The sequence below is a fragment of the Giraffa tippelskirchi genome, chromosome 7, assembly GCF_054371585.1.
Source record: "Giraffa tippelskirchi isolate mGirTip1 chromosome 7, T2T-mGirTip1v1.2.pri, whole genome shotgun sequence".
Classification (NCBI taxonomy): domain Eukaryota; kingdom Metazoa; phylum Chordata; class Mammalia; order Artiodactyla; family Giraffidae; genus Giraffa; species Giraffa tippelskirchi.
Genome location: NC_137281.1, coordinates 17,545,492 through 17,558,684, shown reverse-complemented (window position 1 = coordinate 17,558,684; position 13,193 = coordinate 17,545,492). Strand labels below are relative to the sequence as shown.

General features: G+C 40.4%; 1 protein-coding gene across 21 annotated transcripts in view; it reads left to right on the top strand.

Annotated features, from left to right (window-relative positions):
- The first annotated feature begins 519 nt into the window (after positions 1-519).
- LSM14A (LSM14A mRNA processing body assembly factor) overlaps positions 520-13,193 on the top strand; it is a 53,311-nt gene continuing 40,637 nt past the window's right edge. For all 21 annotated transcript variants that reach the window (XR_014061025.1, XR_014061024.1, XR_014061026.1 and 18 more), the window contains exon 1: positions 520-791. Coding sequence is in view for 18 of the 21 variants with exons in the window: in XM_081517182.1 (XP_081373308.1) it covers positions 671-791 (121 nt within the window). In the remaining 3 variants the exon portion in view is untranslated. The remainder of the gene's footprint in view (positions 792-13,193) is intronic.

Sequence of the window (13,193 nt, the reverse complement as noted above, 5' to 3'; positions counted from 1 at the left end):
ATCCCGTGTCTGGGAGCAGCGAAGGGGAGTAGAGGGGAGACTCGCTGGGTGACAGATGCTGTAATGATGGCTCCATGAGGGGCGCAGTTGCTTCCAAAGGAAAATGACCAGGTCTCAGAGGTGCTCACCAAGAGCTTCGAAGCACGTTGGAATTTTCCAGCTAGAAGGATCCGCTTTTGCAATGACACCGGACTCAGGACAGGTTACAAAGGGTCTGGAAATGGCGTAGGCCACAGCGGAGGTCGGGAGGAGCGCGCGCGGCGCCACGCCAGCCCACAGTATCCTTACATTCCGAGGCACCTGGCCTCTCCCTAGATCTCCTCTCAGGCCTCGGGGAAAGACAACGACAGACCAGGCCAAGCAGCAAAGCTAGGACTTCCGAGGCCGCGAAGGAGCCCTGAGACACCGGCCGCCAGGCGAGTCTCGCGAGAGCTCAGCCTCCCAGTCCAGCATGCCCCGCGCCGCCGCCGCTGCCGCCGCCGCCGCCGCCGCCGCGCCGCGGCTTGAGGGCGGGAGGCTGGGGGAGGGTAGCGGAGCCGGCGCCGCCGCCATGTTGGGTCTGAGGCGACTGCTGTAGGCGCCTACGGAGTAAGTGGGCGAGCGAAGCGGCCACAGCGGCGTGGGATCTGCCTCTCTGCGAGCGGCCGGGAGCGGCGGCGGCGGCGGCGCCATGAGCGGGGGCACCCCTTACATCGGCAGCAAGATCAGCCTTATCTCCAAGGCGGAGATCCGCTACGAGGGCATCCTCTACACTATCGACACCGAGAACTCTACGGTAGCTCTCGCCAAAGGTATGTCGGGGCGGGCCTCGGGGTGGGAAGCCGGGCCGAGCGCTCGGGGGCTGCGCCGAGCTCTCGGCTCGCGACCTCCTCGCTCCCTCCCTCCCCGCTCCACCGTCCTCCTTGGGGGGCCGCTCCCTTCCCTCCGTCCGGGCCCCGGCGTCGCGGGCCGGGCCGGGCCGCGGCCTCCCCGGGGCTCCCAGGCTTCCGCCTTCGATCCGGGGATTAAGGACCGCGGCCCGGGCGGGCGGGGCAGCCCTGAAGTCCGAGAACGGGCCGAAGAACACGGAGATACGCGTCTTCCAACTCCGAAATTCGGTGGTTCTGTCTTCTTAACCACCAAACAAAGCCTGAGTATTCAAAGAATTTTTCCGCCCAGCCTGAGTTTAAAGCGCTAATTTGCTGATTCTCCAGCACCCATTTTCTCGCGTTTTTAATTTCAATTCGTTGCATATTCCTCAGGTGAACTTTAAGTAATGTGCCCAAACTTTGGGTTTCCCCTGCGACGCAGACGGCCTCGAAATGCCATTGGTACCCTGGAGCAGATCCCATCCCACTTGTCTCCTGTGTGGTATTTACCTGTTAAACCGGAATCCTTCTCCAAACCTGTTGTGCAACTATCTCTTTTCAAATGTTTGCTGCTCTCCTTTCGGCCTTGTTTTTGGAAATCGGTGGGAAGAAGGGTGCCAGCTTTTTCCGGGTCCCTTCCCAGGGCAGATCTAAGTGGGCAGTGGGCGCTGACCGACCCCCGTGGAGACTCTCTGGGTCCGAGAGTTCTGAGGTCGGGGAGGAAGGTGTCCACCCCAAAGTATGTACCATCGCCCAGTCTTGTGGGTTTTGTTTCCGTTCACGAGTCTGGGTTTTGGTTGCGCTAGGAAACCAGGAAAAAAATAAACTTTAGCTCCTAATCTTAAAATAAACCTCACAAGTTTTGGGAACATATAGGAGAGGGAAGCAAAATAACTAAGGTCATTTTCGCAACACATTTGGGAGAGTTACAGAAAGAATAGCATGGTAAGGAGAGAAGTCCGGCGATAGGAAGAAAATTTTCTAAATCTATTTTTAAGAAAAAGATTAGTCTTTGACCGATAGGGTAGTCATTTCGCGGTATCACGCAAGCTTTTAAAGATACTTTTTGGATTCCCTGTTACATCCTTTTTAAAACACTATTGTTGGAACAAATTTTCTGTCTGGGTAGGGAGTCTTAAAATTATTTTCTCTAAATTTTCTTTCCTCTCCTCTCCCACCCGTTCCCCTCCCCGCCCCGCGTGCATATTTAGCTGTATAGTTTTAATTTGTATGGTTTTGTGGACTTGTGAAAAGGGCCTTCTAAAGTTTTTGATGAGAGCCACATACAAGCTGAAAACAGTATTTCTCATTAAAATGGTTTAATAGTTTTTTTAAAAAAAGCTTTGTTTGGCCCAATCTTGCATACATTCTTTTATGCAAGAACCTAAAAACATCTATATAGCAATGAAAAGGTGTGGTTTTTTTTTTGGAAAAGGTTTTTTTAATCATTGATTTAATTTATGTCTGTTCTTATGGCTTAATCCCACGTACGTAATATATTCTTTTTTCCTAAAGAAATTTGAGTTGTTGAATGTATAACAGAGGTTTGGGAATTGTGTTTGCAAGAATTGGAGTTACCAAATGTGGCTATTATTCTATTTAGCAGTTTCTAATCTAAAACTGCTTTGTAACTGTCCAGTCAACAACCAGGTACTTATTTCAGTTTTCATAATTAGAAGTGGGATGTTTGGTGTTAAGATTTTAGAATTTACGTGATTTGTTGAGTAATATGATATCCAAAATTCCACCTTTTTCAAAATTTGGATGAAGAGTGACAGTCCAACGGATGAAAACAAAAGTTTATTCATCGATTTTAGAATACAGTGTGTTTAGAATACAGTATGTATTTGGATTTAGAGATCTTTGCTAACTCTTTTTAAACTATGAATTATCTCTTTAACATTCTTAGAATTCTCTTTAGGACGTTAATCCTTTTCCCCTTTAGAGAGAGGGTTTTTTTTTCCCCCCTCAGTGTGAAATACAACCACACATGTTGTAAAGATACAAAAATGAAATATTTTTAAACAAAGGTCCTTGTAACTACCACCCAGGGAAAGACAGGCTTTGCCAACATCCCACAAGCCTCCCACCCCTGCATCTTCCCATCAACAACTGCTGCATTCTTAAGCTAGCTATAAATGTTATTCTGGCTTACTTCACTCTGTATAATGGGCTCCAGTTTCATCCATCTCAGTAGAACCGATTCAAATGTATTTTTTTAATGGCTGAGTAATATTCCATTGTGTATATGTACCACAGCTTCCTTATCAATTAGCCCCCAACTAAAATAAATAAAAATAAATAAATAAATAAATAAAAATAAAAAAAAAACAAATTAATCTCAGTAAAACCTGACTATCTTTCCCTCAAGTAAAAAAAAAAATGTTATTCTGACATTGATCGTTTTATCACTTAAGTTACATCTCTGAATGATAAGAGTTTTGTCCCTGTTCGAACTTTATATAAATGGAATCATGTTGCATATATTTATTTCGGCTTTTGTTGTAACATAGTATCCCATCATGCATATAACTTGTTTATTTCTCCAGTTGCTTTGAATGTTCTGAAGCTATTCAAATTGTTTACATTTTTTGGCAATTATGAACAATACCTTTGTGTTTGAGTTTACTGATGCATGTTTATGTAATTTTCTTTATGCTGTGTACTTTGAATTGCAGAATCTATCCAATCTGGTGGGTATGTATTTGTACCTGTTTTTAATCTTCTTGATTACTAGTGAGGTAAACACCTTTTCATATCTTGGTCATTTGGATTTCATCTTTCATGAAGTGCCTTTGAAATCTTTTGCCCATTTTCCTGTTGAAATGCACGTTGTTGTTGTTGTTCTTTCGTTCAGTGTTCTGAATATGAATCCTTTGCTGAATGTATCTGTTGCAAGTATCTTTTCCCACTTAATGTTTTCTTTTGGTGACTAGAAGGTCTTCCTTTTATTGTAAATATGTTACCGCTCTTTTCCATTGTGACTAGTGTTTCTTGTCCTTGTTTTTTTTTTTTTAAAGGAGCTTTTCCCTACCCCAGGGTCATGGACTTACTTTGATTATCTTTTCAAAACTTTTCTATTTTGCCTTTTCACATTTAGGCCTGTAATGCTTCTGTAGGTATTTAAATCTTTAAATTTAGTAAGGAAGTCACTTGGCTTATATGGTACAGATTATAATTTAGGTTCTTTACTTGGATATTGCTTACAATTTAAATCCATCTGAAACTATAAAATATTCTTGATATTTTGGGCTAGCTCTGTTTGATGTAGTATATAACTAGGATGACCATATGGCCTGTTTTGCCCTGGTGAAAAGTCCTTGTTTGTGTCTGTTATTCTGGCGAAATTGTTAAAACATTCCTTTTCTCTCTTGAAAATCTTGCAGTTTGGATAATAAATTGTATGGTTCCTCTGTATATAATCAAAAGCCCAATGCCAGAGGTACTGCCAAATAGGTGTTATCTTTTATTTTCTGCTAGAGGTTTCACAGACGAGGTTTAGTTCTGTAAAAGTGAAATTGAGGTTAAGTTTGATGAACTTTGATATATTGGAATCTTCTAAATCAATGTCAGGAAGTTTTAAGGGCAAGTAAGGAAGAATTTAATGTCAGTATAAGTATGTTAATAGATAATCTGGATTGCTGTTTGTTTCTTAAGGTCTTTATCACGGGTCTGAGTTTTTTTTCTTCTAGTACTGATCATGACCTACACGTAATCATCTTAGTTTATTTGCATGTGTTTATTGTCTCCACCTTGCAACCCCACAAAGAGTCTGAGCCCCTGGGATGAACAGATATTTATTAAATGAATGCATAAATGAAAGTTATTTAGCATTTAATTTATTAATCTTATAGAAGTCTCTTGGGGATATCTCCAGATTCCATGTTTGCAGTTGTATCTTGTTAAAATTAAAATACATAAAGTATGTTCCCTCCACCAACAGTAAGAAATTTTGGAGAATGGGAATATAAGAGAATACAATATTTTTTTTTTTTTTGACCGTGCTAGGTCTTTGGGCTTTCTCTAGTTACTGCGAACAGTACTGCATGGGCTTTTCATTGCAGTAGCTTCTCTTGTTGCAGAGCACAGGCTCTAGGTGCATGGGCTTCAGTAGTTGCAGCTCACAGGCTCAGTAGTTGTGGCATATGGGCCTGGTTGCTCTGTGACATGTGGACTCTTCCCAAACCAGGCAGATTCTTATCCACTGTACCACCAGAGAAGTCCAGGATAAAATCTTAAGACAAGCATGATATAAATGACACTGTTGGGGAGACAGAGTTTTTCACCTTATGACTCAAGCTCAATTATAATTTTCATTTAAAATTTAAAGGAAGAATCAATTTAGAATGTTTGAGGGAACTGCAAAGTGAGGGTGTGCATCAGTAGTTTGTAGGATACTTCCAATTGTATATGCACTTGTATTTGTGAATATGACACCGAAACACATAATAGATCCTGGATACCAAGAGATTCCCCACGGAATGGAAGCTTTGTAAAGACAAGAGTTTTGTCTCATTCATTGCTCTGTCCTCAGCAGCTGGAATAGTGCCAGGCACAGAGCAGACCCTTGGTAAATATTTGAATGAATGAAAGGATACTTATAGCTTTTGAAGGTTTCTCACTGTGGGAATCTCAAAGTTGGAAGAAACTCACATATCCTATAAACATTATGTATGTGGATTTTAAAAGTATTTAAGTAAAATAGACTCAGTTCAGTTCAGTTACCCAGTCGTGTCCAACTCTGTGACCTCATGGACTGCAGCATGCCTGTTCCCTGTCCATCACCAACTCCTGGAGCTTGCTCAAACTAATGTCCATTGAGTTGGTGATGCCATCCAACCATCTCATCCTCTGTCATCCCCTTCTCCTGCCTTCAATCTTTCCTAGCATCAGGGTCTTTTCCAGTGAGTCAGTTCTTCACATCAGGTAGCCAAAATAGACTAAAGTGAGTAAAATTCTTATATAATAACATTTAGTTAACTGTACCTGGTTAATAAACCCTTAAAATGAAAATCATGTTGCCATTGAATTAGGAAAAGAGACTTTATGAGGAAGAATGATTATATAAGCCAGCTGCTTTTAAAACAAACAGTTTGTTCTTAAAGAATCAAGTGATTGGTGGAGGAATATAAAAGTGGGTAAGTTGGTAATGGGTTATATTGCCCATTGGCATAGCTTACTCACTTCTTGATTGTTAATTATCCACATAGCCATAAACTCCACAGAGAGTGGGAGAGCTTGTATTGGATGAAATGCCTGTGAAGTGCTTTATTGATTTCTTGCCTTCTCTCTGATTTGGGAATCTGAATCTAGCAATTCACAAAAGGACTACTTAGGAACAGCAAAGATCTGGTGAAACTTAATGCTGCAGTTTCTTTTGATTGCCCTACTTAGTGAGATTGCCAGAACTTGGAGCCTTGGAAACAGTTTGTTGTTGTTGCATAGTCCACAGAAATCCTTGGTAATTCTGAGAGTCTCAGGTCAGGTGCCAGAAACTAACTGTACATTTTCCAGTAGAGTAAGAAAAGCCATGGCTTTCTTTTTCTTTCTTTCTTTTTTTTTTCTTAAATATTTATTTTTTTATTTGGTTGCACCAGGATCTTCAGTCTTCTTTGCAGTCTGCAGGGTCTTCAGTTGTGGCATGTGGGATCTAGTTCCTTAACCAGGGGTCAAACCGAGGCCCCCTGCATTGGGCGCTCAGGGAAGCCACTTGACCATCAGGGATGTCCCAAGACATGATTATCTGAATTGGAAGTAAAGCAAACAACATAAAGCCTGAAGAAAATAATAGTAGAAGAAAAGAAGTAGTAAGAGTAAAGAGATCTTACCTGTGTGACACATAGCAAGAGTTTTGTATTTAACTCAGTACCAAAGTAGTAATAGCAGTAACTGTAGATGGTTTAACTTGAATTTATTACTCCATGATAGAAGGTGCTCTCTATAGGAGCAATTTACTTTTTATTTTCTCTGTGATACTTTAAAGTAGTACTTCAGTTAGCCATTTTAAAAACTGGATATCAATGAATTAAAATTTTTAATGGATCAAGTGTGAGTTAGTCTGTGAAGTATTTTACTCACAAAGATTTATTCTAGTTTTGTGGAGTGTTTGCTTTTGGAAGCAAATGTGACCTAAAAGGCCAGTTGGAAAACTTAGTAGTGACCTTGGACAAGTAATTTAATCTCAGCTTTAACTTCATATTGTAAGTAAGGATAGTGATGTGCATCTTTCAGAGTCATTCTCAGAATTAAATGAGATAATACCAGAAGTGAACTCATTTGTTACAGTGCTTAATAGAGTAGCTTTCTCATTGTTATTTCCAGCCACTATCTCCATCTTTGTCTAGGTAACCCATCTCCATAAGTCATTCAGATCTACTGTAGCCTACAGTCTGTTGATCTTATTACTTTCATTGACCCACACTCTCCTTATAACTTTACCACCTGTTTTCATTCCATGAGGAGTTGTTACAGTCAGAACAGAGCTTATACTGTCAACCCTCTTTTTCCCCTCCCACTTTGTTGTACAAACTTCACAGCCCTGATTATATCAGCACAGACATGCTGGCCAGTTTCACTGTGCATTTATGTTCACTAAGCCCAGAAATCATGGTTACTTCCTGTATATTATATATATAGTATGTCCTTAGTCCATTCATTCTGGCTTTATACATGACCATTCCATTCCTTGTTTTCCTCAGACTTCTATCATCTCTTCCCCCATCTTCACTTTCAGCCTGTGAACCTTGCTGCTGCTTTATTTGAGGAGAGAATAGCAAACAGAAGAGAATTTTGCTCAACTCATCCCACATGTACCCAGTAACCTACATCTGTCCCAAACCTCTCCTTTTCTCTGGTCAGTTTAGATAAACTGTTCTCTCCTAAGGCCACCCATGCATTTGTGCAGTAGGTTTCATCCCCTCTTGATGACTCAAGGACATTGCTCCAACAGCCTCTCCTGCATATTCAGTTTCTCCTTCTCTACCAGACCCTTCCTGTCTACTCACAGATATGCTGTTATTTCACCCATCTTAAAAACAGCAGCGACAACAACAACAAAAACACTGCTATTCTTAATGCAGTTACTCTTTTCTGTCTACTGCCCCATCTCTCCCCTTCCCTTTACCCCAAAACTCCTTAAACAAGTTGGCTGTATCAAGGTTAGCAAAGATTTCCATGTTGCTGAATTCAGTGGCTGGTTCTTATCCTCAGTCTACTTGACTGATCAGCAATATACTGCACAGTCGATCTCTTCTGCTTCTAACAGTTTTTTCCCCTGATGTCATCCTAGTTTTCTCTTAGACCTCACTGTCTCCTTTGTGATTCTTCAACTCCTAGTCCTCCCATTGTTGGCGGGTGCCAGGGCTTAGTTCATAGTTCACATCTTCACTCTGTTATTCCCTTTTTCTTTTGTATTGTTTGCAGATTGTTTCCTTGTTTTATCATGTGCACTCTTCTCTTGATTTCATTCTGAATTTCATGACTTCAGATGCTGTCTGTAGATGATTGTTACCTCCATCCTGCACCCCTCCTGCAGACTCCTGACTTGTGTGTCCATTGGCTTCCTTAGTATTTCCACCTGGAAGGATGTCTACTAGGCACCTCCCATTCAATATGTCCCACACCTATTTCTTCATCTAGTCCTTTCCTTCTAATCGAATGACAACTTATTCTTTTAGTTGGTTCAGATAAAAAAAAAAATCTCTGAGTCATCCTTTAATTTCTCTCACAGTGCTTGTTTCTGATCTTGTCAACTAATCCCAAGATATATGCAGAATTTTACTTCTTACCACCTCTGCTACTTTACTCTGTTGCATTATCTCTGTCCAGTCTATTCGGAGACATGCAGTGGTTCCTGCTTCTTATTTACCACGTTGACTTCTTAGTTGCTTCTTTTCCCCTCAGTTTTGCATAAGTGCATCTTTGTCATTAAAAAAAAAAAATAGGATGTGTGGGTGGCAAATTTTCTTAGTGAACCTCTGTTTTTCTTGATTGCTTGATTGACTGGCTATATTATTATGAATTCAGATTGTTTTTTCATATGGACATTTTAAATTATTGGATTATTGTATTCTAACATTCTGGTGTTGCTGATGCCAATTTGATTCTCACTTTTCTCTCTGGAAGTTCTTGGAGTTTAAAAATGTTGCCACGCTGAAGTGTGTTTTTCCTGAGTGGTTTCAGTGAGTCTTGTAAATCTGAAGACTCAAGTTTCTTTAACCTAGTAAATTTGCTGTCTTTGTCCAACTCTCAGATTAGTTTCTCTTTCACTCCTGTGTTTTTTGTTTTATTTTTTAACTCCTATTGGATGAAGTTATTTTTAATTAATTAATTTGCTTTTAAAAATATTTTTATGTCTCTGTCTGTTGATTATATCTTTGGGAGATTAAAATACAAAACCAACCACAAGGAAGAATACCCAACAAAGCAGCTTAGAGGGTTGAGGCTAAATTTAGACTGCAAATTGGACATGCTTTTCCTTTTTCTTCCTGTTTATAAGTCTTAACTGAAACTACATGAGAAGGCATTTTTTAAAACACATAAACCCATAAAAGACAAAGTAGATTTGGAAAGGGGACAACAGCAACAAAATTTTGAAGGGTGAAAAAAAAGTTTTTGTTTTTTTGAGTTTAAATGTCTTCTTAGCAGAATTTAGCTGCAGACTAAGGAGACGGTAGGTAAAGCCAAGAAGTAAGCCCGATTTGCAACCAAACTCCTAAAAGTCTCAGGAATTGGCATCATCATGTACAGTGAAAACAAGGGCTATAGGAATTGAGTGAAGATAGAGGTCAGAACTGGAAGATTAACTTGAAATTTGTTTCAACAGTGGTCAGATTTCCAAAGCCCCTTTAGCATTTCCCACATCTGGATAGCTACTTCTCTCTGATCCTGGTACTCTGGTGAGGGTAAACTAGAGATTCTGGAGAAACCTCAGCACATTTAGGAGCAGAGGTACCTACCATGCCAAAGACAGTATGGTGCACAGGGGGCATAAGGGAAGCTTGCACGTGCCTGGAGCTTATTATGTCCATTCAGGAGAATTGCTGAGCACCTTTTGTGACTACATGTTAGACACTGTGCTGTATGCTAGGAAACCAAAGAGCCACAAAGACGAGGTTCTTGAGGGCCCAGCAGCTAAGGTAGGGCCTGACAGATAGTCACAGTTAGCTACATGAAGAGGATGTCTAGGAAGAAGTGTCCAATCCTAGGTCACAGGGAGTTTTGCAGCCTGTCAGGAAAGTGAACACACAGACAACTACAAAGTCCCAGACTCCTGTCCTGACCAGCCACAGCACTACGCAATTTGCTTAAAGGTTGGACCACACTAGTTGTCATTTAGGTCTTCAGATCAGTCAGGTTCCTTCAGATTTGGGGCCTTTTCACAGGGTTCCCTTGACTGGAATGTTCTTCCCTTACTCCTTAGATGGCTATTGAAGAACTGGACAAAGCGACAGATTGAGAACAAAGTCACAAAGGAAAGAGAACCAACAGCTCTGGAAGGCTCAAGTCCCAGTGAAAATGTGTCAGATAACAGACTCAAGCCCTCCCTCCCCTTTTATTTTTCTTCCCCTGCTACATTTATCTTAGTTTATTCAGTTTGTCATTTGAATAGCACACTAACAAGTCTGAGTTTTCTTGGTGGGTTGTAAAGTGAAAGTGAAAGTAGCTCAGGCATGTCCAACTCTCTGTGACCCCATGGACTATACAGTCCATGGAATTCTCTAGGCCAGAATACTGGAGTGGGTAGCTGTTCCCTCCTCCAGGGGATCTTCCCAACCCAGGGATCAAACCCAGGTCTCCCGCATTGCAGGCGGATTCTTTACCAACTGAGCTATCAGGTGGGTTGTAAGGAGCCCTGGAAAGTTTTTAGCCAGTCAAGTGATTTGTCGGAGTCCAGCTGTAGGATGTTTATGCTGACAGCATTGTGCAAAAATTGTGACTGAGGGACAATTTGAGCTGACAGTATTGAATGATAATACCTATAATAATTCCTGTCCACCAAAATTAGGAAAGGAGCAAGAGGGAGTTAGGTTTATCCTTCTAGATGCTACTTGAGTATCCTCACTCCTTCAAAGCTTTCCCCAGTTACCCTAGTCAGAGACTGTATATTGCATCTTCTGTGTTTGCAGTTTATCTTCTGTTTTCTTTTTGTGCTTAGCAAACTTCTCTTATTTTTCACTATAGGCTATTTTTCAGCATCTTTCCCCCCCTTGTGTCTTTGGTGCTTAACAAATTAACTGTTGATAGCATGAAGGATTATTATTTCTGAAAAGTCTCCTTCGTCAGAAAATATGTGGTTGAACTTGACATTTTATAGGAAAGGACACTATGATAAATGAAGATGGTATTGAAGATATTTTATTCTCTCAGATTAGTAATAGTAAGTATTAATAATTAATAAGTAAGTATTTACTTTTGCTGTCCTATGCTTTATAGAACTGTTTCAGGATCTTTCCTGTTTGCCATTTCAAAAAAGTCCTAATTTTTGTGTTTTGCATTATCGCTGCTGTTGTTTTACATCACCATCTAAATGATCAAAGTGCCTTTTGGTTTTATAATTCTCTCTTCATGGCACTCTTTCTAAATTCTTAGCCTAGTCATTATTTCCTTGTACTCAATCTGAAATGCTAATGGTTGAACAAAGAAAGGTGTGTCTTGAGTAAATCTGCACATATTAATAATCCACTGGGAGGAAGCAAGTGAAGTTGCAGGGTCTCAAATCTATAATCATGGAAGGTGACATTGGGCTGAAAGAAATGTAGAAGTCTTTTTTACCCCAAAACTGTGAGTAAGAGGGGAGAAAATGAATGAAGATATGAAATGTATTAATGAAAAGGACAAGATCATTTGGAGTCTTTTTAGTCAAAGAGGAGTTTACTTTCACTTTTAGAATTAAGTAATAAGGAGTTGGTTTTAAGAATATGTTTGAAAAGCCGAGAGGAAAGTTATCTGGGCCATGAACTCTGTTATCTTAGAGTCACCAGTGACTGGCCTGTGATGGCACTGAGGAGATTGAGAATACTGCAGAGAGGTCAATAGTAAAGTCTCTGTTGGGGAGTACAGGTCTGAAGTACTGACAAGAAGGGATTACACAGGCTGGAGACAGATGGTTTTATTTAGCACAGTATTAGTCCCTAACAGGAAGTAGTGTGGATAAGGGTGAAGAATGGACCAAAGCAGAGAGTATAAGGTGTGCAGAAAGTGGAGGTTTGTGGTTACAAGCTGTGACATGATTCAAAGAGCAGCCCTGTGGAATCTTATATTTTAAAGCTCCCCACACAAGTAAAAAAAAAATCCAGAGCCTACTTACTACTATCCTGCTCTCAGGGTCTGTGGGTACTATGTTGTAGAAGAGATAGTTTGATAAATGAAGATCTTTTAATATTTAATTAAACCTTGTGCTAAACCCTTATATAACAGCTTATTCCAAATATGTGGTATCTCAAATAGTTTCAGCAAGAGTTTGTATAGCATACTGGATATGCACTAAGAACTGCTTAAATGTAAGGAAAATAAAAATACCAAGTGGAGCTTTTTGTTTGTTTGTTTTTAGATTTATTTATTTTACCTTTAGCTGTGATGTGTCTTTGTTGTTACACACGGGCTTTCTCTAGTTGTAATGAGTGGAGGCTACTCGCTTGTGGAGAATGGACTCTGGGCACAAGGGCTTAGTTGCTCCATGGCATGTGGGATCTTCCCAGATCAGGGATTGAATTGGTGTCCCTTGCATTGTAAGGCAGATTCTTAACCACTGGACCACCAGGGAAGCCCCGAAATGTAGCTTTTCAGCACTTCCCCCAACCCCCATTTAATGCTGTACATATATGCTGGGTTGGTTTTCTTTTTTTTAAATCCATGTGCTGTGCTGTTTTCCCATCCTATTGATGTTCAGCTGTTGTTTCTTTTTGCTGTAAATAGTCATTTTTCCATTGTATTCTATGTAGGTTTATTGTGTAATTTAATTCAATTCCTTTGCTATTAAACAGTGCTCAGTAATTTTGAAAATAGCTTACTTAATAGCTTTTTCCACTGTGAAATTTATTCAAGAAATATTCAAATATCAGTACTGTTTAAGGCACTGTGTTAGCTACTTGTGTTAATTACAAGGATATAAATCTTTGTCCTGAAGATCTTTTGATTTTAAAAGAAGTAACTGTATACAATGGTGGAATGCTGTATGATTTTTAAAGGAAGAACATGTTACCAGCACCTGGGAATATTACTGGTGGAGTTGTGTGATGGCTAGTCTTATGTCACTTTGCCTGGGCCACTGTGTGTTTAGTTGCACGGTCATGTCCGACTCGTTGCGACCCTGTGGACCATAGCCTGCCAGGCTCCTCTGTCCAT